General features: G+C 40.5%; 2 protein-coding genes across 5 annotated transcripts in view; one reads left to right on the forward strand and one right to left on the reverse strand.

The window, feature by feature from the left end:
* Positions 1 to 1656: 1656 nt before the first annotated feature.
* Positions 1657 to 11445, reverse strand: LOC116324858 (galectin-related protein). Of its 2 annotated transcripts, none has more exons than XM_031745626.2 (5): positions 10744 to 11445; positions 10120 to 10203; positions 9942 to 10030; positions 8981 to 9167; positions 1657 to 6738 (listed from the first exon to the last, which is right to left on the reverse strand). In XM_031745626.2, exons 1-5 carry the CDS (start codon positions 10774 to 10776, stop codon positions 6595 to 6597), a joined length of 537 nt encoding a protein of 178 aa, XP_031601486.1. In that variant the 5' UTR covers positions 10777 to 11445; the 3' UTR covers positions 1657 to 6594. The 2 variants fall into 2 exon arrangements, with proteins under 2 accessions (XP_031601486.1, XP_031601485.1); XM_031745625.2 differs by having other exon boundaries at positions 10120 to 10212; positions 10744 to 11444.
* Positions 11446 to 14378: 2933 nt separating this feature from the next.
* The window catches only part of abch1 (ATP-binding cassette, sub-family H, member 1), a 34668-nt gene continuing 24333 nt past the window's right edge, over positions 14379 to 24713 (forward strand). Inside the window, exons 1-6 of one of the 3 annotated variants that reach the window (XM_031745618.2) lie at positions 14379 to 14475; positions 14694 to 14799; positions 17473 to 17621; positions 19271 to 19430; positions 20292 to 20446; positions 24259 to 24366. In XM_031745618.2, the coding sequence (XP_031601478.1) occupies positions 14728 to 14799; positions 17473 to 17621; positions 19271 to 19430; positions 20292 to 20446; positions 24259 to 24366 (644 nt within the window). In that variant the 5' untranslated portion in view covers positions 14379 to 14475; positions 14694 to 14727. Of the gene's footprint in view, positions 14476 to 14693; positions 14800 to 15077; positions 15257 to 15793; positions 15845 to 17472; positions 17622 to 19270; positions 19431 to 20291; positions 20447 to 24258; positions 24367 to 24713 lie in introns of those variants that run through there. The other 2 variants (XM_039621412.1, XM_039621413.1) reach the window with 2 other exon arrangements.

Consider the following 24713-nt stretch of genomic DNA (forward strand, 5'->3'; position numbering starts at 1 on the left):
CAGGCACCCTTGGCTCCCTGGCACACCGAGCTGAAGACATGATCTCTCTTCTCATTTGACCTGTGCACAGTGGATCATAAATGGGCTGTTTACTTTTTTATCTCTACAATATCTCAGGTAATATCTTGAATTGCTGCTGTTCTGCTGCTGGAACATTTGCATCAAGTGAGGCAACAGTGCAGTTTCTCTCCTGTATGGATTCTCTGATGAACACCCAGGGGCACACTCGGATCAAACACTTATGTCTGTGCCTGAATGTTTTGTCATGTTCACATGTATTACGAGGTCAACGTCCTCTTTAAAACAAGCACAGCAAACACAGCAGAAGTTTATCTCAGTGTGAGATTGTAAATGATTAGATACTCTTCATGGATGTTGCACATGCTGCCAAGTACTCTTCAGAGACAGCAGCGACCTGACTGGAGGCTCCGTGGCATGCCTTCATCTTCTTATTCTTTATTTACATGTGCAGAAGCAGAGCAGTCTGATGAAGGAGCCTGACAGATGGTAAGTCCTTCTGTTTCAGTATAAAGATTTTGTGCTGGAGGGAAAGGACCCAGCATTAATGTGAGCTCCTCTTCTCCCTCTTTCATGTGCAGAAATAACTGATCTTGCCTCTGCTGAGCCTCTGAGTTGGGACTCTTCTCCTGCTGTGAGATGAAAGATGAAAGAGGAAGAATCATTTCTTCTGAGAATTCAGGTGCTTCTCTTAAACATGAAAGAATCTGTTTTTTTATTTATTAAGGATCAGGAATAGAAATATACCAAATTATCTGTTGATTGTCTGTTTTTGTTCTTGCATTTCTGACTCATTGGGAGAATTCCATTATGAACATACACATCCTAGTGTAAATTTAAAATATATGATGTGAAAAATATGAAGTGAAACTGCAGTGAATGCATCTTGACATGTAGACGTGGCCAAGATGACCTCGTATTCACTTCACATACATATGAACTGTAGCTATAACAACTTCAACTCTTCTGGGAAGGCTTTCCACAAAGTTTACGAGTGTATCAGAATTTGTGAGGTCAGTCACTGATGTTGGATGAGAAGGCCTGGCTCACAGTCTCCACTCTAATTCATCCCAAAGGCAATTGGTTCGATTGAGGTCAAGACTCCGTGCCGGCTGATCAGATTTTTCCACACCAAACTTGCTCATCCATGACTGGTACGCAGTCATCTTGAAACAGGAAGGGGTCTTCACACAACTGTTCCCACAAAGTTGGGATCATGAAATTATCCAAAATGACTTGGTATGCTGAAGCATTAAGAGTTCCTTTCGCTGGATCTAAGGGGCCGAGCCCATCGCCTGAGAAACAACCCCACACTATAATCCCCCCTCCACCAAACTTTACACTAGGCACAATGCAGTCAGACAAGTACCGTTCTCCTTGAAACCACCAAACTCAGACTCAAGGAGAATGTTTTAGAGGAGGAGCAGGGAGGAAGAATTCCCTTTTAACAGAAAGAGACCTCAAGCAAAACCAGAGGAAGACATCTATCTGCCATAACAGGTTTTGGAGTGAGGGGAAAGAGAAAGACAGGTCTAAACACAAAGACAGGAGACGAATATGTATCATCAATCTACTTATCGATATGCATCTATAACCTTAAATTATTTAACACAAAAATAGTGACCACAAAAAAAAACCTCAACTTAAGAAGTTTAATAGTTTGCAAAGGAGCTGTTTTTACAAAAGCATAGAGGGAGAAAAACATTTGGAGCATGTATTGTGTTCATCTAAACACTGGCCGTGTGTGCACATTCTCACAAAGTTTACAGTCAACTCTATTTATTTCGGGAATGTGACATCATGTGGTAATTACAAGTGCTCCTGTTTTAAGCAGATCAAACAGCCAACATGATGCTTCGTGAGATGAAAGACTATCAGGGAGATCAAAGTTACTACAGCCGGCACGCGAGTGATCCTCAGACTCAGTACATCCTTGAAAACAATGACAGGAAACTGTTGTGCAGTTAAAAGAAAAGCATCTGGAAATGGGGAAGGTTGCAGTTTAAGACAATACTCTTTTTCATACAATTTGTAATATTTGTACACATCAGAACCCAGAGCCAAAGAAAACACTTTCATTATTATAAAAGACTCAACTTTTCAACGCGCCTTCATATAAACAGCAAAACGTTAGCTATACAGTCAGGATATCTTTACCACGCACAAAGCTGCTGGTTATGGTGTAATAAATACAAATGGTAACATGATCAACCGCACAAACACATCAGAAACACATCAGCCTACTTCTACTCAATGAACACGATGAAGTCATTTTAGCACCTTTTAGAAAACCGCTCTTTAACCTGGTGAAACTCACGGGGAAATGATTTTAATTCAATACTCGAGTCCACACTCAAGTTTAACTTTTACATATATATGTATATATGAATATATATATATATATATATATATATATATATATATATATATATATATACATATGTATATGTATATGCACTAGGCCAAAAAAAAAACAATACAGCCCAAAAGAACAGACAGTGGATAGATGGCAAAAAGAAATAAAACGGCGTGCTTGACTGAAACAGAAACTGGCAATAAATAGTTGGTACTTCAATCTGTCTTCTTTCCAAATTGCCAGGTACTAGCTTACATGCACAACAAATGCTTTCATGTGTTTTCTTCAAAAATAAAAACCCTGAGTCCACGTACATCCAAAGTCTGAAAGCAGGGTAACAAACAGACAGACATGGGTAAAAAAAACCCAAACAAACACTCCTCTTACATCAGACGTGCTGGATTTTAAAGGTAGGAAGAGTGTAAAGATTTACTTCACAACTGAATGGGTATAAAAGGGCAGGTCCTAAATAACTGGGGTGATTGTGAACAGTGATTCCACCTGGGTATTATCATTAGATTACAATCAGCCAGAAAATGACATTCAGCTTTTCAGTTACATTTTTAAAGTGTTGCAGAGAAAATAAAATAAGAGTTACAAAGAGCAATAAGTTATGATTTCCCAAGGTTGTTCTTCAAAAGATGTGGGATCATTAGGAGATCAGAAAAAGGGACCTGCATATTAAACAGTAAAAATGCTTCAACTGTTTTCTTCTCGCTGTGGTTTTGCAATTTTCTTTTTTAAAGTGCAACAGTACAAAATAGGTAAGTACCCCACAAGGTTTTATCCTGTACCTGCACCACATCTAAAAACCTAGAGGAAAACAAACTGCGCTCAGCTGGGAAAAAACACAGCAGTTCCAGAAACAATTTGCTAATGGCAGAGTTCAAGTGTACACTATGCTGAGCCAAACAGACTCCCAGCTCAGCTCAGCACACATATAAAGAGCTCCCTGGAATGAGCACAGGAAGTCTTGAATTGTTCCTCTCCCTCCCCCGTACCTCCTGCTGCTGTCAACACAGTCAACTGAAGACCCAAAACATGAACCTGTATCACCCTTCAACACACATCTTGTTTTTACATCACTCAAACATACTTCCATGGACTATATCAACATTATTACAGTAAACTGCTGTGAAATATGGTCACCAGAATAAAAATAGCATCCAACAACACGCCCAATCAGCATAATTACATGTTATCTGGACACATTTGCCCTTGTAATACTGAAGTAAGAATGATTCACACACACCTATCCATCTTAGTCCAATTCTCAGTACCACGCTCGTTTGTGTCCAGAATAAATTTGGGGAAAACGAGGAACTCAGGAAGACGCTGTCTGACCAACCAGGCAAAAAGAAGCTTAGAGTCAGCTGTAGGAGCAGCGATGTTATTGCTATGTCAAAGGAACCAGTAAATACTCATGCATGTATAGAAAGCAGCCTTTCTGCATTTTGACAAACGCTGCCCACAGGTAATGAAGAGGTTTACTTAGAGTTTGCCCATAAAGGAAGCCTCATTCATGGCTTACTCCAATTTTACAGCAGCAAAAAATCGATCCAAAAACCATCATTGGCTTATGATAAACACAGAATGTGTGAGGGTGAAAATGTCAAAATGTCTGAGCAGTTTTGTGCAGACAACTGCTGTTCACTTCTTCAGTGTCAAACAGGCTCATGAAACCTGGTTTAGGTTTTACTGTCATAAACAGAACCAGCAGCGCCGCTTTCCAACATTTACAAGTTGTGATAATTTATTCTGTGAATTTCTATCGAATAGTTTGATTTCTGACATTATAATAATTGTAGGAAAACAGCGTACGCCATTCCATTTTTCCATTATTGTGATGCATGATACTTCTGTACCTGAAAGACCTTCAAAATGTATTATTTGTATCATGACTTTGGTTTCTGTTACACCCCCTAATGTGTTATAAATGTATTACAAATCACATTTATGAGCAGTTTCAGGAAACATTTCAGAGTTGTGAAAAACCCCCTTGGCTAACCCTTCATGTGAAATGATACGTGCCTTGTTTTTTTTTGTCTGGGAAACAGCTGCAGGGCATCTGCACCAGAGTGTATCTATTATTCATGAACAGCTTATCAATGTTTATAATTTTAGCTTTAATGCATCTTTATAAACCCAGGAAACTTTAATGATTTATTAACATTTCTAAAAGTGGGACTCGTAATAGACGTTTACCAACATTAATAAATACAATTTTAATTACACACAAAAGGGATTTTTCACAACTTGGCAAATATGTTCAGGCTTATAACTGACCCATAAACATAACTTAAATTTAAATCATTTTTTTTATAAAACCCTTTAAACAGGTCAAAACTTCAGCAACAAAGAGAAACTTTATTGCCGCCCTAAGCCATTTGTCTAGAACAAATCTGGCCATCTTTTTGCAAGAGCTTTGTCTTCTTCAGACTTTTCCTTCTCCTACATGCATATTAGAAGTAGGTGAAGTTGTGCCAAAAAACACATAAATGCATAAACAGAAAAAAAAACAGTACCTTTTAATGTCTGCAGTGAGTTTTTACATCTTTCTAGAGAATGAGAAACATCTCATAACGCATAGTCAATGCTGATACTGGAAGAGTGTAAACAGAGCACCTTAAGATTTAATACACACAATACTTGTGGGTTTAACTTGAAGATCTCCTCTCTATTTGTATATGTTCTTTAGAACTTGCTCTCTGCCCCAGTGAAGGAAACTGTCATAAAGACAATGCATAAGAGACCAGACATTTGTGTTAGTTAGACTTCTAAAACACAGCCTGCAGCACTAGGAAAGGATGAGACTGCATCAGTGTGGGCAAGATGCTGATGAGGAATGATTCAGGAAAACTGTTTTTTTTTTTAAAAAGCCATGAGACACACAAGACCTATAATGGACTAAAACAGCACCAGCCATACCACCAAAAACTGTGACATTGAGAAATCAATCTGTGCATCACTATATCTTCTATGCTACTATTAAAAAACAAAACAAAACAAAAAAAAAAAAAAAAACATCAACCCTATACATTCAAAGTACCCCCAGGATCTGACCCCTGACTCCAAAATGTGTGACTGAACCTGCACTTGGCTGAACCTGTGACCTCTCTGACAGCACGGTTTCTTCTTCATATAAGGAGTAAAACTTATATCTTATTTTAGTGTTCAACTCTGATGAGGCTTGCAAAAGAAAAAAGGAGCAGAAGTCAATTTTTAAATTCATTTCTCTGCAGCTCTACTGCCTCTATAGCGTAGTCTACCTACAGGAGAGTGGCTGTAATAAAAAAAAAAAGAAAGTGCAAACTATCCAGACACGCTGTGTTAAGCATGGGATGCTACATCTTGTCATGATATAATCCTCATTTTTGGGTATTTAGGTCAATGAGGCTGCAACATGTTACCATGACAACTGGAATAAACCCAAGGGATGCAGAGGAGTGCCAGCAGAGTTAGATATACATCAGCAGAGAGAAAACAGGCCGCTATGCAGCGTTGTGTTGTGCTCAGATGAGTTTTTGAAATAATTACACATCCAGCTGTGCTGAGCTCAATCTAACTGAAGCATATAAAATATACACATATACACATACAGGTATATTTGAATTGAAACCAGTTGCATCTCGCATAGCATCATGTATCCGCCTAATTTGGGAACACTGCTCTGGCCTGTCTGAGTTTTACTGCACATTTGTTCATGTTGCTTGGTCATTTAAGAGGACGCTTGTATGTTTAAACAAAGTGAGTTGAATTGACTTTAAGTTTTTGATTTTGTTCTCTACCCATGAACAACACTTAACTTTCACTTTAGCTGCTAAGTGTCAGATATTTTTATCTTAACTGGTTTCTTCAAACCTCCACACCTGCTTCCATCTCAAATTCCCTAAAGGATTCGACATAAAAGTGGAATGTCCTATAAATAAGCTACAAGTTCCCTGATCTAAAAACTGGGGCTACAAGGGAAAAATACCTGAAAAATGGATCAAACACATTCACCCACAAAGCACCATCACATCAGATCCTGGTTCAACAGAAAGAAGAGGAAGAAGAAGAAACAGCGAAGCAGAAAAACTTTGATCCAGTTACTATGCTGATGCAGTGCTGTACGATGGGCTATGGATGATGATGTAACAGGCGCACGTGTGTGTGGTCATCTGTGATCAAGTCCTTGCTTCACACACGACTTGCGGAGCGGGAATTGGTCGGAGGGCAAGTTAACCGAGCTTGGTGATCTGTAGGTCTCCTTGTATTCGTACTGTGTCGATAGAGGGCAAAGATTTTACTTTGTGATAAAAGTCAAAGAGCTGGTGTCCATCCACGAATATCCGGAACCTCTGGTGCTCGCAGTGGATCTCAATCTGCAGAAGGAAGAAAGAGATGGAGAAAAAGACAGTTAGGCAAAAGGTGGAAAGAAAATACTGCACTTTAACCACTTTTGACTTCATGACACAAGTAGAGACTGAACACACTCATTCGGTTACAGTCACAATAAGCAGAAGAAATTGGGTGGGTGGAAAAAGCTGTGTCAGAGTTACACACAATCACCTCATGAGCTGAAGGGACACATCTCACTTTATACAACCATTTCTTTCTCTGCTTGTTAGTATAAAAATATTATTAGTGCAGTTTTAATTAAGAGTAAACAATTACAAAATAGATTCAGTAAAGGACTAGATGTTACAATCCCTGATAATGCATTGCTTTAAATGGAGAAAATCTTGAGGGATGGCTGTTAGGAAAGGCAGCCCAGAAATTTTACCAGCCTTTTACCCAAGCTAATCTGTCATTTTTTCTTCCTTGGTTAGGTGCATGATAAAGACATCCACTTGTAAGGAGAAAGACCAAATGACCCATTACACTGAGGATGACTATCAGCTGTTTTAGTTGATGTTAAAACATTTAAAGTTCCCAAAACATTATTGAATAAGTAGGCTAGACCTGAGCCTCACTCTCATTTTCTTCTCTTGTTTGTACGTGCACACACTGAATCCTAACAAACCGACAACAAAAATGTAACAGCATAAACACCTCCGCGTGGTTTATACCAGTGGGGGAAAATTTAAAAAAAAGAAAAGAAACCGTCAAACAACTCAAGGCAGAACGTTTTAGATGAAGCAGCAGAAACAAGCCATCCTGCTCTGAGACCGCAGCACATCATGTGTCTCTCCACATGCCCCTGGATTCAGGAGGGAGTTTGTTTTAAACATTCTGCATGGCAGAGTTAATCTCCAGCCTCCAGCTTTCGACAGAGTCATGACTGTGCCGACCTGCTCAGTCACGCTGCAACCACAAACAATGACACTTTATCAGAGAGCTGACATTCAACAACCAGATGCAGGGTTCAATTTTAAAAATAACTTTAGTTGTTGTGTCTGCATATACATGTTACGCATTCTTAAAAAACAGAAAGAGCTTCTCTTTGTAAAAATTCTCATGCATCCATTTAGCAAATGTTAAATGCTGGACAGCTGAGTTTTAAAGATATTACAGACTGGAAAACACACTAAGCAAAAACCCTTGACCCCTGCAATGAGGGGATCCAGTGGCTCTGTTATGATGTTAGAATAGTTTTGCTCACATTGTTTGTGTCTCCTTAGAAGTAAGGATCACTGTAAATCCATAAACTTATCATGATGGTGGTCTCTTCCAGGACTATAATGTCCCCCATCAATAGGATAGCAATGGGTTACTAAATTGTTTAAGTTTGAAAAGGAGATTAATCATATGCAATGGTTTTGACAGTGGACCAAACTCAGCTGCAGTGCACACCTGTAAGAGACTTTGGACCTCCTTCTCAAGCAGATCACGTCACAATCACTATGTAAGATAAATAAAAATAGCTCCAGCAATCAGTGCCAAAGTAAATTTTTACTAAATTTGCACATATGCACTAGAGCCCTGAACATTTCGAGACATTACGCAACAGAGATGGTTACAAGTACACAAATTTCCGACCCAGTTGCTTTGGGCATTTGCCATCTTTTATCCTCCAGCTCCTCAAGTATAACCTCTATATGGATTTCACAGAGCTGCCAACACTGCAGCAAATGTTATGGTGCATTTCATGGTGACGTGTGGGTGTCGTGACCTTGGCACTTTAAACAGACCTTTGGCTACATGGGAGAAAGATCAACTTCATTCAGTGTCCCGAAAACATCTCGAGAAACTTCATGCTTTGTTCTTCGCTTCATTGCCACTATCGTATATTTTTAGCCGTACACCATGTGTGTTATTCATGTGCACATTCAGACTTATTGGAGCAGAATATGACATTAAAGAGCTAACAAGTCCTCGGGTGTTATGAGATTACTCATCATGCATATGCCCTGCTGCTCAACCCCCTCCACCCTCCCACTCCAACTCATTCAGCACATCACAACAGCTGATCTGGGCCCTAACGCAATAAACAGGCCACTACATGGGCTACAGGCTGTATTTACATTACAATATGATGAAGCATGGACAACATTTCCCGTTTGTGTTCTATTATCATGCTGCGAAGATAATCTCACATTATAACCAATTCTGAAAATATCTCTACTACAGTAGACTGCTGGGGATTTCCCAGAATTATTTGATGTGAGAAAAGGGATTTTTTACCCTAAAAGGCTGATCAGGGATGAAGGGAAAATAGGCGGTGGACGCCTCCTCCTCTGTCCATTTCCCAGAAACCCGAGCGCTGCGAAGGAACTGACGGTCAGTGAAACGAGCCGTGAGTTTCAGGGCCACATCAAATGGAGGCTCCCCTTTCTCTGAATCACGTCCACAGATCAGGCTGACATCAAAGCTGAGGGTATGAAAGAAACGGGGCATCGGGTAGTCAGGCAGGATGCAGTGGTAAAGCACACATCAGATAATCTGGGATAAATCAGATGCATAATTCTGCTGCGTAAGAACAATTCTCACCAATTGTGAGTTAATTATGCATAATCCCTGATGCTAGTTCTGTTTATCCACCCTCCCCTGCTACTGCACAGTTATGCGTCTTGGTGTAAGTTTATGGTCACGGTTACAGGCACCAAGTTTCTAAGTAATGAGACGCAACAAAGAAAGACAGTGTGTGTTTAGGCCTTGGAGCTGCTCTGTCTGTTGGGACATTCACATGAACTTTGGCATGGAAAATCCTGCCAGCAGCAGGCTCTAAACAAGATGAGGTCATCGAGAGGTTTCTTCCAAGTTTGACACAAGTTTCCATGTAGGGTAAGGACACACCCAAACAAATCTGCTTCACTGGATTTCTCTCTTTTTTTAAAAAAAAAATAAATAAATAAATAAATTCCCCCCTTATTCTCCCTGCTGGTGAGGGAACGCCCTGTCTCTGCATACTTAAGGAGCCACTATTCTTTCTGGCTGCCTACGCATTACTCGAGTGGCCTCGAGTGGATGTGCAAGTCTGACTAGCCTCAGAACAAAACAAAAAAAAAATCCTATCTCTAACATCCTTTAGCAGAGAATGTATACTGTGCAGACGTAAATCAGAATGTTTTAAATATGCAGAGATAAAAACACGGCTCCAGATAAACGGTGTGTGCTTGCATGCCTTTGTGAGGTGTTATGTTACCTGTCTGGCTCCAGGTCCACGATGCCCATCACTATTATCTTCTTCCCCGGCCGCATGCCGCCCCGGATGCGCCCGCTGAATGGCACCGTCTACGCATTGCACACATTGAATTTATTACGCACAGCCAGGAGCGAGCATCAAACAAGGACACTCAGGAAATCGTTCAAATATTTCATACCAGGAGGCGTGATAAATCCTCCTTGTCAGGTGAGATGAGGCCGGGGTTCCCCAGCGAGTCATTCAGGTGGTCTTCTTCCACATTCTTCAACACCAGTGACAAAAGACACAGGATGCAAAGTATCATTTATCGCTATGTCAGGTAGGATATAAAACTTGCATGGCTGAGGTTAAAGAGGCTGCAGGCCTGTCATTCAATACATGCACAAGAGTGTGGCCTCGTACGCGGCGTGCAACAACAATGACGAGGTGGCAGCAGACCAGTCATGTTGTTATCGGCGTTCCTGCCGGGAGCCATGAGTTATTATAAATGAGCCCCACATTTGGCACCATCTTGCACTACGATGGAAATGCGCACTGGCTGGGCGGCCTAGAGGAGCACACACCGCCGGTACATTTCACCACAACGTATTGGATTTCCCCATTTCCTCCCGGCCACAGATGAAAGAGGAGTCGCCCAGCGCTCTGAATGCGCTGCGCACGGCGCTCCGCATTTACAATAAGCGCCGGATAATCGACCTAACGGTGCGCTTAAATCGCAACCAACAGGCCCCCCATGCACAGAAAATAAATACCAACACACGTAGCCCCCGCTCGGTTCCCCGAAAACCTTCAAAATACTCACTACTCCGTCCTTCTCCGCTGCCTGCACCGCCATCTTGAGCAGAATAGCATAGGATGCTGATTATCGGAGCAGAGGCAGCTCTGCCGGGGAGCGTGGTTTGTCAGCGTCGTGGCACTGACTCAGGAGGATATTCCTGTTCCTGCTCCAGTACTGCTCCTATTCTTGGGTCCTCGCGTCTGACTTGGCCTGACAGATAGCACAGTCACCTCGCAGGATCCCTCTGCTCCACTGAAATGGGTGGATGTCTGCTGACGTATGCTTTATAATAATTACAGACCAAAAGCTTAATCCCCGTCTGTTGGAGAAGGCTAATCAGACAGATTTCCCTCAACCCTTCACCCAATTAGACAACGCATTGTTTGGATTCTTTGGGGGGTTTCTAGGTTGGGATAAAAATCCAGGACACGACTTTTAGCTGGTTTAAATAAGCGGTTAGTTTATGAGACTGCGCTCGCGTGTCGTTTATCCAGTTTGACCGTGACACAGACTGGGGGTTTTGGCCTAATTGGCCAAAGTGGGCACACTCAATACTTTGGAATGATTAAACCATACTGTAGGGCTCAGAAGCATCAGGGAGTTAAAAATAGCTACAAATGGACCTGTTTCTGCTCACTTGTGAGCCTGGGACATAATTGCTTTTCACTGAATGAAGTGGACAATCCTCTGTTCATTGACTTTTGCAACCCCCTCCGTCCTTTCTGTATGCTCTCTGTCTATTCAACCCCCATCTCTGATCGTTAGACCGACTGTTGTTTAGTTAAATTGGTCCACCCTGCCCCTTTGTGGATATTTAAAGGCATTACACGCTAAGCAAATCGATGCACTATAGCTTCAGTGATGCAGCGACAGTGAAACTGACAGGGTTAAGAAAGATAGATCATGTTTCTTCTATACTAGATTTTCTTCTTTTGTGACAGAGAGACAGAAACAAGATTAGAAATGAGTATATCAGAGGAACAACTCAGGTTGAGCATTTTGGACACAAAGCTAGAGGCAAGGCTGAGATAGCTTGGACATGTGCAGAGGAGAGATAGTGGATATTTTGAAAAAGGGATTTTGAAGATGGAGCCAGAAGGCACGAGGAAATGAAAAAGATCACAGAGAAGATTCATGGATGTAGGGAAGCAGGGCCTCCTGAATGTATGACAGCTATGACAGCTAGGGTTAGGTAGAAATGGAGCTTTGGCGACCCCTAGCGGGAGTATCTGAAAGAAGAAGATTAGTTTATCTTTAGTGGTTCGCTGTTAAATCTATCATTGAATTTGAAGTTCTCCTCCTAACGTACAAAGTCTTGAATAATCAGGTCCCATCATATCTTCCAAAGGATTTGTGTCTCCTCCCAGGATCAAACTGGGGACCTTTTGTTTGTTAGCCAAGTACATAAACCCCTGCACTACTGAAACACCCCTTAACAAGTTATTAGTTCCTATTATTGCAGCAGTAGCAACACCCAAATATCCTACATATATCTCTATTCAATGCATTACTCGTGCCTCTAGTCCAGGGTTGGGCAACATTTTTTTCTCGAGGGCCTTCCTGCCTTATGCAGGGTCACACATTGATGACACTTGCATGCTGACAACTGAAACAAAACATGGTTTGAAGTTACACTGAAAAATTGTACATTACATAAAAACATAACTCAAGAATCCTATTTATCCTAATTATTTTTAAATCAGGATGTGTTTACATAGTCTGTCCAGTTAGGAAGCACAAACCATTTTGAATGCTTTACACCTGCTTTGGTGCAAAAGAAAATGACAATGCGTACACTGGAGAGGCAAAACAAGACAAATGGTTTTGCAATTGATGGCAAGAGATCGTTGCTCTCCCTTCATCATTCCTGACTAATTTTGCTCTGCTTTTGCTTTTCATTAGATGCTTGCAGCAGCTTATTCAGTTTTTCCTAAATTAAACACATCCAGGCCTGCCATCACAAACAAGATTTGCTGTGTCTCCCAGCACAGTACAAGAGTGTGGAGAATAAACCAGGAGGTGGGCTGTTACATGAAGAGATGGACAGGGACATTGAAAGGTGTCGGCCCAGCAAAAAAGAACAAGAAGAGCACTGCCAGAATCCTGCAAAATGACCTCCAGCAGGCTATTAATGTGCATGTGTTTGGCCAAACAGAATCCAGGAGGGCCACGTAAGAGCTGAATGCCCTTTAGTGGGACCTGTGCTCAAAGACCAGTGCCTTCCAGCTTGACTGGCATTTGCCAGAGAAAAAACAGAACTGGTAGGTCTGCCACTGTTGCCCTGCTCTCATGACAGATGAAGTTACAGGCATCTTAACATTTGGCACAGCCTCTCTAAACTGTCCAGACTCACAGAGGCTCAGTGTGAAGAGAACACTGGTGACAGCATAGAGGTTTAACTGACTTTGTGTTATACTGCGATGATCAAGTGTTCCCTTAGCAGGGAACAGTTTATTTAAACCAGTGCTGTCGAAGTGTAGAATAGCACGCTTCACAATCTGTACACAGTGTCAGTCGTCTGGTTTCACGTCCTGAACTCGTAGTCCCCTCCACTCTTTTTAAACGAGCCACAACATTTTTTCTTAGCTGTCATTAAACATTTCTGTATAATTTTATGATATATAAGACACTAACATGTAGAAGGAGCTGAATCTAAATCTCATTTTTAAATGATTTCAATGCTGAGGTCTTTCTTTAGAGAAGGATAAAGTTGTCTCGATTGCATTAAACCCATCATATGTATTAGGAGTAGCAGGCAGCCACTGTGTAGCACCCAGTGATCAACTCCAAATATAAACCAGTGCCTCAGTCAAAGACACAGTGAAAGAAGAACATGCAATTTTCTGCACAAAGGGGGCCGCTGCGCCAACATCCTGCCTTGCAGCTCTGTCAGCGCTGAGAAGCATTTTGTTCATGGTTCCTTGAAATGTAGGAACAAATTGGTGTGTTTTTAAAAATTCATTATTTGTGGAAACAGCTATGAGGGGAGATGACGTTTCACAGTCATTGATTCATTCTCTAATGTTCAATCAGGGAGAAATTTTTAAACAGCAGCACAAATTTTATGTTTCAAACTGTTTTTATTTCCATTTGATTTTGCATGTATTTTAATGAAGATGCAATGAAGAAAAATCATAACCATAATCAGAAGCATTTCACATGAGTCTGAATTTACAGTGTTTATCCTCCTTCTTGATAATTTGTGCAGTGGAGGGCTCGATATTAGCTTCTGGTCCAAATCCTGATTGGTGATATTAATGTTCAGAGCTGATCACAGTGTGTGGGCTTCTGCTTGTCTATCCTTAACTTATAAAGTGCTTAATGTTGTTTGTCACTACATTATGGATACATGGGAAAATATAATGAAAATAAAAACTGGAATTAGAAACTAAACTGTATAAAACACAAAGTTTGTGCTACTACCAGAAACAAAAACATAAGAGCCAGGGGAAATTTCCCTTTCTTCCTTCCGTAACAGTCATTTATGTGTCTGTGTCACATTCAGTTTCATTAATCAGTGATCAAACGCCTGCTTGTCCCCGTTTGACCTAAAGGTCTCTTGTTTTTGTGCTTCCACCTAGCGGTTATTTGTGGAACGACATCATGACAAGAATGCATCGGTCAGTTTCACTTCCTTTGCTTTTGCAGCAGCAGTGAATGTTAGAAATGCCAAATGAAATGATATTAGCAACCTGGTGAATTCTTTTATTTCTTAGAAAAATATAATATTAATCGAGCCCCTGCAGCTGCTTACAGGTTAGTGCATCTCTGCAGCTCCGCATCAGCTAAAGTTGGCACCAATTTCTGGGCAAATAGATCAGAAAATACTCTCCAAACTGCATTTCTGTGCATCTGTGGAATCGCTGAAAGCAGATCAAACAGATCGCCTGACTTAAACCTAAAAATTCCCACAGCTCATCATCTATCTCTCTCCCTCTCCCCCTCTCTCCCTCCTCATTCTCTCTCTCCTACAGAGACCCAGCCGGTCCGGCTGTCCTCCCTGCTGCCATGGCCGCGGAGGCTGCCGGTAGGAATGATGCCACGCGTGGACCTGCAAACAGCACAGAGATGGAGGTGCGGGTAAGATGCTTTTCAGGTAGTTTGGATCGCGGTCTTTTCGCGGGAAGCCTCCAGGATCGAGGTGGTCCCTCGACCGCAGGCCTTGGTGCGCCGCTGCAGAGACGGAGATGGGATTTCTTTTTTCATTTTGTGTCACATTTCAGGCCAGAGCTCCATTTTTCCCCGTAAAGCAGGGAGGGTGGATGAGGGTTATCTTTCAGAAGGGGGCAGAGAGCGACCGCCGTGCATCGAAGCGCTGCTGCAGCGCTCACGTCCTGCGTGAAAGGGAGAAGTGAAAGCGCAGCAGCTGGTCGGCTGCAGAGGGCTCGGCTTATAAATAGCCCCTCGTTGACTTCTCTTTGACAATTTTTATTCGGCAAATGTGTCTTCCTGAATTCGGAGAGATTTAAATACGGCCGTCAAGCCTGTTTTCTTCCACTTGGTAGTGACGCGAATTGGCAACAACTTGGCAGGCAAGGTAGGAAATTCTTCCTGATCAACAGAGCAGAGCCGGTTATGAATGAAAAGAGAGCTTCTGCTGGGCTGATCGAGGTCATTATCACAGTGTACAAGAGGCTACAGGGACGCAATGTGGTGTTTTCATCAAGTATAGGTCTGTCCATCTGGACAGATGGGTGGAAGGGTGGGATTGCTACAAAAAAAAAACTGTGTTTGGGTGGGAGGAAAAAATCACGGTCTTAAAATAAGTCATCAGTTTGTTTATTATATTCCCAAGTATTATTTTGGGGACATCAGAATATATATTTATGCTTATGAACAGCTACTGAGGTTATAGCACCTGATAAAGGCTGTGCAGAAGTGTGTGTGTGTGTGTGTGTGTGTGTGTGTGTGTGTGTGTGTGTGCTCGTGCTCTGTTCTTCATGCCTTCTTCAGTTGCCGTCTCTCGAACTGAACCTGTTCTTCCACTTTGCATTCATGTGGATGAGATGTTTGTGTCATCTGATGTTCAAATGCTCTTTACCTGTTGACTTCAGTCTTTGGCCTCACTCCTCAGGTGCTCTTCATCCCTTCCACATCTCCTTTTTTCTCTACATCGTGTCCAATGGTGAGTTTTTGCTCCATCGATCGGTTTGCTCTCCTCTAGATGAGGTTAGCGTTGTCGTTTTTCCAGGCCTTTCTCATATTCAGTGAAGGATAGTCAGCGTTTGTTTGTATTTTAAATCAGTGTGTCATCTGAAGAGGTCACAGTTGTCACACAGAATCAGGGTGACATGTCTGCAAATGTAGGCTAAAGTGCCAAAGGTGAGGCTAACCAAATGCAGCAGATTACTCACTGCAGTCTCTCTAATCTCCTTGCTGGAAAATGAGAGATTCTGGATTAAAGGAGGGAGTTTGGTGGAAACCCGTGAAAGAACGCCGTTATTAGAGATTACTGGACACAGGATTGTTTTACGACCCACATACTTTGTCTGCTGCAGCTTCGTAGTGATGCAGAGAAATTAACAGGAACATGAGAGTATGCTTGGCTGTTTCTGTGTGTTGTTTGGTCAGAAGTGAGATTTGTATTTGGCTTTTGGATGAAAGGGCAGACAACTTTCTCTTCCTGCCTGCATTCTCTGCCTCTTTCAATTGTTTGGTGACTGGCTTATGAAAAATAACAGTTTGTATTTTCAGCTTCTTGCACTAAAGTCTTTCAAATCCAACTTTGCGTCTCCTGCTGAAGGAGCTACAACCTTCTCCAGGGGACTAAAACTCATTCAGGAGTCAAATGTTGTTACTTTAACAGTAATGATGGATATTTTATTTGTAGAGATGGCTAGGATACACAAAATTATGCTTTTATTTTTAACAAGTTGAAATTTCTATTTTTGAAAAGCATAAAATAGCACGGTACAGTATGGGAACATCATCTAAACTCGATAACCAGAACAGTTATTTCTGGGTCTATAAGTGTTAAATATGTGTAAGTATTGGTTAACTGAGGTTCTGGAGAGAATTACATCAACATGTTATGTTAGCTGTTTAAGTGAAGCACATGTAAAATTTGTGGCAAATTAAGTGGTCGGCTCTTCCTTCCTGTTGTGAATATTTAATGATGGATGCATTTAATTCAAAGCACTTAATCAACAAATAGGAAAACATGTTAGAAATTAAAATGTGGCCACAGAAATCTGTTGTAGGAAACTTTTGATTTTGTTTTTACAAACGGCTGCGGCATGTTTTCTTCAATTATTTGTAGAAAGAGGAAGACTAGACAGTTATACTACTTCCTCTTTGTATTTCAGTAATAGCCTTCACCACAACAAAACCTTCACTTCATGTACAGAAACAAAATGCAGTAAGTTAAAACATTTACTTTAGGTTAAGTTCATGGACGCTCTGTGTTTAACACAATAAAAGACTTTGTGTGCCATTGCATAAACGTTGCGAAAGGTTGACTATAACTACAGATTAACTGCAGCATATTTGACATTATTTCACTATCATATTTCCTGCTATAAATCCTTCCTTATTGGAGGAATACAAAAGCAGCAAGCTACACATTCTCCACTAAAGAAAATATTATTTAAAGATATTTGGGAGGTTTATGCAGGTGACAATGTCTATATAGACTACAGCAGATAACGCATCTTACGAGACATCATTGTTGTCCTGTTAAGTGTGCCAATACTGAGCATGTTTTTAGACTTGCATTGGGAATGTTGGTGTTTAACAAAATATTCTCTCTTCCAGCTGAAAGAGGCAAAAATGAAGGCTGATCTGGAGGCGCCTCTGCCGGCTGGACAGGAAGACTTTGCGATCCGGTGTCGAGATGTGTGCCGATCGTACGGCAAACTGAAGGTCCTCAACAACCTGAACCTGGCTGTGCCACAGGGACAAATGTGAGTAGATAAAACCAACGCAGCCTGTTAATTTAGAGCGTTTTAACTGGACAAGACTATAAATTTTCATAACAAAAGTCAAGTGTAAAAATCAAAATGTAAATACTGACTAATAGTGAAAAGCTGAAGGTGTTTTACTTCCTGTAGGACTAACAGCGACAAATATTTGACCTTTTTTTTTTCTTCTTGGTGAGCAGATAAATGCTTAACCTGCAAACAATGCTGACATTTCTGGGTTAGGTGTTGGGGCCCAACTCAAGCTTCTCATCTTGCCTTCACTTTTGTCATGCATCTACTGACTGATTAGCTGTCACAACCTTAATTTCCTGCAGGATATTCTGGTTTATCTTTTAAACATCTACATTGTTTCTCAGTAAAGCCTTAATGGGAAAATTCCACTATCCCACAGGGGAAGGAGAGCTTAGGATGACACTGCAAAGAAACTTTCAACCTGATGTGTCAGTGACAGTTCAGCTCTAAGTGTACACATTTCGTTTCTCGTGTCGCTGTCTGTTAGTTCGTTCCGTTGTCAGTTTCTTATAGATGATTTACATTCATTTTCCTCTAATATGAATCTGCATTCTTGAACTGACAAATATGACGACATAGAATGGGACAACCAAAAACATTGACCTAGAAATATGTAACAATGCTTTCATGTGCACACAAAGTATGTAAGAAAACATAAAGTCAAACGAACAACCTGTCAAATTCTAGAAGGTTTCTCATGTTTCTTGCTGGCTGGAAATATGTAAAACATGAATGTGATAAACCAGTAAAACATGCAGACAGAACGAGTGTTACAAAACCCCCACTGTGCATTGATTTCTTCCATATTTTTGTAACTGTGCTACAGTGATAACTGTGTATGTTTATTGTGTGTTCATGGCAACAAAAGAAAAAGAACAAGTTTCTTGGAATATAACTTATATTGTTCCATTATGTTATTGTTCATTGTTTTAAACCCAAGGATAAGTATCTCATTGATTGTGGAATAAGTATAGACACTTTAACTTAATATAGTCTTTTATCAAGTTTTTCAAACTCAAACTAGAAATGTGCTGAACTGTCATTGGCCTGTCTCCCGTCCAGCTAATTAAGCCATTTAAAGCACGCTCTTTAGCCATCAGTATTTCTAGACCTACCTGATGAAAGTGCATATGATAACAGAGTGCAGTGCAAACTCTGTGTGATGTATGTGAGACCATTTGTAGCCTACATCTGAAAAAATACCATTTTTGATTTATCCCAAAATTATTGTACATGAAAGCAACTTTACACTCAGCAGACGTAAGTTGTAAGTTGATATTATGTATGAAAACAGTCAGGAAGCCATTGCAATTTGAACTTTTTAACACTTAGCAGCATTAGTGTCTCAGCATCTTCAGAGGCTGGTATTAGACTGAAACACCTAAAAGGAAATATCTGTCTCAGATTAGATTCTAGGAACACCTTTTTTCTAGAATGGTGAACTAGTTTCCTTTCAGTTAACTCAATAACCAGAAAGGCTGCAATACTGTATTTGTGGGGTAAAGAGCAGCATTCCCTAGTCACATACTTTTGTACTGTGCCAGTGTTTCCCTCTGCAGGATCACACTTTAAGAGACGCTTTAAGTTTTATCTGAAATTTTTGTGATTGTGTTTTACAGTTATGGCCTTTTGGGGCCCAGTGGATGTGGGAAGACCACACTTCTCAAATGCATTGTGGGAACTCTGAAGATCTCACGAGGTCACATCACTGTGCTGGGGAAGCCGCCTGCGTTTCCTGGCCACGATATTCCAGGGAAGAAAGTCGGATACATGCCACAGGTAAACACCACATGGTATATATTCACATTAAAATGTGTGCTTTTGCTCTTGTTTTAATTTTTCGAAATACTCATGTGCCCAAAGATCCTTACTATATTTGAATAACGCAGCAAATTTGTTGAAGTGACACAAAGGCAACCCTCTCTGGTTTTATTTATTCTCTATCATTTGGTTGTTCTTAAATAGCCTGTAAACCTACAATCAAAGTCCTTGCAGCCATTTATCCGCAGAAGGTTTAAGCTTGTGTGTTCTGTCCAGAAAATTATCACCCCAACATCCACATCAGCTGCTTTAAAGCCATAAAGATTGTATGAAGCCTTGCTCTAGGGCTTCTGTAATTTGGCCTTTGCTGCAGTGAGCCACCTGTACCTGAGTGAGCCCCATTACTGTCATCAGGTATCTGATGAAGTAGATAACACAGCATAGTATTTGTCGTCTTGTGTGTAACCCTGACCATTGGATTCATCCATGCAGGAAGTAATCTGCAACCCAGAGTGGGAGGAATGTGACACCTTAAATGTTTTCTGTTACAGCAATGCGGACAGATGCATCTTTAAACTACTGATATATACTGCTTTCTTGAAGTTGCTGTTGCATAAAAAATGTATATCTGCTGTTATGTACGACTTTAATCCTTCAACAAAAAGTATTATTAAAAAAATATCCCAGCTTTAAGCAAGAAAACAGCAAGAAAACACAAAGTCAAAGCAGTAAGAGTAAAACAGATGCTAACTTTGTACATGTAATAGATTTACATCCACTGGTGCAGTAATTGTCCTGAGGTGTGCTGAAAATGTTGGTGTTTGTGACTCAATCAGAGCACCAAATATGAGTTTCATTTTTTGCTTTTGTGCTGCACAGGAATTGGCGTTGTACAATGAGTTCACCATTAGCGACACTCTGACCTTCTTTGGCCGAATTCACGGCCTGACATCTAAGGAAACTCAGGCACGCATGAACTTTCTCATTGACTTCCTGGATCTACCTCAGAAGACCAGCCTGGTCCGAAATCTTAGGTAAAAACCACATATGATGCAGCAGTTGACCAGATAGAATGATTTCAAAATCCAATGAGTAAAAGCTGATCTTACCCTGTAAGGTTAAAGTTGTAAGAGTGATCATCATAAAAGCGTATACTAATATTGAAAGTGTTTTTTGTGCAAACAGTGATGTGGTTCATGGATGTTAAATTTGATGCAGGGAGATGTGACCTCATGCGTTATTTCCCTAGATACAGCCATTTTATGAAGGGTAGCACTTTTGCACTTTTCCAGATGTCTGTGTGAAGACTTTAAACCCTTAATCTGAAATCTGTATTTATACCACAGGCTGTAAACCCAGGCTCAGTAAAACATTATGACTTTTCTGATAAAGCAGCAGGTGAAACTCAAGGGCAGATGTACAGTACATTATATTCCCTTGATTATCACTTTCCATTAGTGGTGCGAGGTTTGACTGATGCCAAGATACCCAATCAAATCTTACCTTGCAAGGCAGCTGGATCCTTGATCACAGTCATGAGATAATCTTATCTTGCCATGTTTAAAACTGTACTCTTATACCAGATCCACAAATGTAACTGTAGTTGTTTAAGGAGCTCCTGGCCAGTCAGGTAGCAGCCATAGACACAGTTTAGCTGTGACAGAAGACAGATGGACAGATGGAGCAATAATCAGCCACTGACACCAACTAGATGGTTTGGTAGACTAAGGAACTGCTAGGTTTTTAAGTGCCATAGATTGTAGTTTGTTTTTCCTTTAAGGCACTTTCTGTCCGCCTTGTTCTATTGATTTTACTGGATGCAGTTAGCATATTGCAGTTTCTCCATGACATAATGCTCACATTGCTCAAAAGTTGTCTGCCGTACTGGTTGGTAGGGAAATATGTTTATCCCTGACTGGTTGGCAGTGGTTCCTGGAGGTTGCTGGCTGTCACTGGATGAAATCAGTTGCAAAGAAGGTGCTGTACAAAACTGCTTTGGTTGCTAGCAGATTGCCTCGGTTGCCTGTAATTATTCAAGTTTGTCTGGATATACTCAGTAACATCTAGCCAAGCGGTAATAAAACTTGAAAAAGTACAACGCAAACAGGAAATCGAGAAGATTTGTCTTCAAAGTAAAAGTAGTGCCTTTGTGTCATTGCCAACATGTTTCAAGGTGCAACTTTTACTTTGAAGGAAAAAAGTAACATTTTTTTTATCGTACTTTTCAGTTTCACTACAGTGTGAGAGTTGCTGGAGAGTGTTTGTAGATAAATTCATCACTTTCATCTAAAATACAGTCAGTTATAAGCAATGACATGGAATCTTTGCCAGCTGGTCAGGGAATACTCATAGTTGTCAGTGGGTCACTGACCAGTCTGTCGGCCTTTGTGACTGGGCTTTAGCAATCATTTTCCAAGCAACCACCATCAACATTCAGCAACCAGTCAAAATACTCATATTTCCCCCATACAAATGTCATTGCCAATTGGTCACAGATCAGTCTCTAAGCATGCGTGACCAGGTCCTTATTCACTTGACCCTACATTGTCACCATGATTGCCACACATCCAAAATGGCGGAAAAGTTAATGTCGCCTGATTACTTGTAAAGTGTCTACAAAACCTCAACAGTTAGATATTTTGTCCAAATCCAATCATTTTTTGAAGTAGGTCCTAAAAACTTTCAGTTTGGGTTGTTTGAGGAACTGTAGATGAAGATTCAGCTATGGCTGAATCTTCAATACAATTGAAGATAAATGGGTCATCTGTCAACGTGCTAACTATACTAGCAAGCTATCCTAACTGCTATTTTTTGCTATTTTTCAAGCAGCTCCGACTTCCTGGTTTGAAAGGTTGCCCCGGTTTGGTTTTCAAGGTGTATTTTAAGTGATTTACCACAAGAGTCTTTTATGCAGAGATTTTCTTACAACAACATAAAGAACTGTCTACTGACATGCTAACTATATAGCTAGCTACACTGACTGCTTGTTAGTTTTTAAAGCCTCTCAGACTGCGGCTTGTTTTCCCTAATTTGTGCTTTCTCCATGTAGTGTTTTGCTGATAGGATTGGTTGTGTAACAGATACTAGACAGACACTGATAGAGAGATGGGTCATCCAATCACATGACAAGGTTTTTTGAACGCGCCATATGCTTCAAAATAGTATGCACAGATGACTTTCCAGATGGTTCTTTTTAATAAAGATCAAATCAAATCTGTCAACAATTTTCAAGTTTAAGTATATAATGAAGTAGACCTGATAGATTACTCAAATTTAGAACCACAGTTAAAGCAATGAGAATTTAGCTTGATAATATACTTTGGAGCATTTTGTAGCTCTTGTATAAACTTTAGCATTTTTCTTCTGTGTTTTTCATCAAGGGAAAGTTCCACAAGCCTCCCAAACTATTTTTGCTCACAAATTCAAACCAAAAGTAGACGATCTGGCAACACTGGTTTGCATGCTTTTGTGTAGCCATCAAAGCAAAGGCCCCTGGAGTCCTGAATATTATGTAACATTGCCTGCATATTCCAGTCTCCCCGGCTGTTTATAGACTGCAACAAAGTCCCTATTTTCACTGTAAAGACATCAAAGTTTGTCTTTTTCAATCTTATGTGCCTAATATATAATATGTGCTCCAAAGTAAAGAGCTTCATGTAAGCACGAAAGAATTTCTGATTAGTCAGAAGTTGTCCTTCTGCATTCAGCCTCACCCCTGCTTGCATCACCAGACCAAAAGTCTGAGCACCACTACAGCTGAGCACCTCACTTTGAAACATGCAGCATGTATTTTTTGTGAACAAGTGATCATATCTGCAGAGTCTTTATGACTAGTATGGAGCCAGCTGCAGCTCTGTTTGCTTGTTGTTATTTAATCACAGTTTCATCCTTTGCATGTCAAACAAAACGAGAGCAAAAAGCCTCATTCTTGAGATGACATTTGCCTTTCTGAGTTCCTGTTTTTCCAATCTATGGCAATAACTCCTTGAGGCCTGTTCTTGTTTTTTTTATGCTGGGATGTAAACCAAAAAATAAAAGAATAGTATCCTCCTTTCTACCCTCAGAAGCTTAGTTTGCATAAGCGTAAAACCTCTGGAAATAATTGAGCTGACTCTTTGGTTTAATTTATTTTTAGAAATGTAACTAATTATTCTAACTATAAGAGATATAATTGCTAAAGGACCTGCAGATCAATGCAAGTGGCAGATTACTTTATGGTCCTTTTATAAGAGTAATCACCATCTCACAAGCCTGGTTCAATATAAAGAGCCTTCTGTTGCCCAAGAAGCCCTAACACCAGTTTTCATTAGAAGCTCATTTAATATTCATGGTAAAGTTGGTAAAGATTTTGCAACAGGCGGTTGCCCTTCTAACCTCGGCTTGTTCTGCTGCAGGCTTATGTAACTGACAAGCTGCTGAAACTGTCCACTCTGCATAACATGAACAATACTTCTGGTATGAATCAGCATACTATGCGCCATATGTCCCCATGATTGTTTTTTGATGAATATTACGCTTTCTTGTCTCTTAAATAAAATGTAAGATAAACCTACTTATCTGTGGTGTGGTAGAAAATGTTTTTTTACTTTTAGACAACATAAATAAAATCAGGTTAATGTGTGAAAATGTGCCTTCTTCCCAACATCCGTCCCTCAGATTCTGTTGTGTACCTCTGTGCTGTCAGGCAGGTTTGTCCTGTAGGTTTTGTCTCTGTCACTTTGTCTCCCACCACCTCCCTGTGGAGTGAGTGGCATGCACACAGCCGAGGAGAATTACCAGTTACAAAACAAGCACCATCATGGGAGAAGATTCACTCTGTTGCCTTTTGATTGCTTTTGTGTTACAGTGGGGGTCAGCGGCGAAGGGTGTCCCTCGGAGCAGCTTTGCTGCAGAATCCAGAGCTTCTCATCCTGGATGAACCAACAGTGGGAGTAGACCCTGTGCTCAGATCCAAGTATGTATAACCCGTCTGTCTTCTCCTGTATCATGCAGCACACGTGCACAGTTGTTTTCCAGGTGATGTCACCAAATATTTTCCTGCATAGAGAAATTTTTTTAAGGTGCCAGAACCAATGGAAGATTACTAGCAATGTAATATAATTATTTTTTGCCACTTTAGTTAATGAGAGATTTTCATAATTCATGTATAATAGATCTTTTCATTTATCACATAATGAGAAATAAAAGAAAAAGTAGTTGATCCCAAAGGGCCAAATAGAAACCCTGCTGTCAAGCACAGCTAGCAAAACATCAGAAACTAAAAAAAGAAGTCAAATTAAGAGATTTATAAGAATGTATCAC

This window comes from Oreochromis aureus, linkage group 13 (assembly GCF_013358895.1).
Source record: "Oreochromis aureus strain Israel breed Guangdong linkage group 13, ZZ_aureus, whole genome shotgun sequence".
Lineage (NCBI taxonomy): Eukaryota > Metazoa > Chordata > Actinopteri > Cichliformes > Cichlidae > Oreochromis > Oreochromis aureus.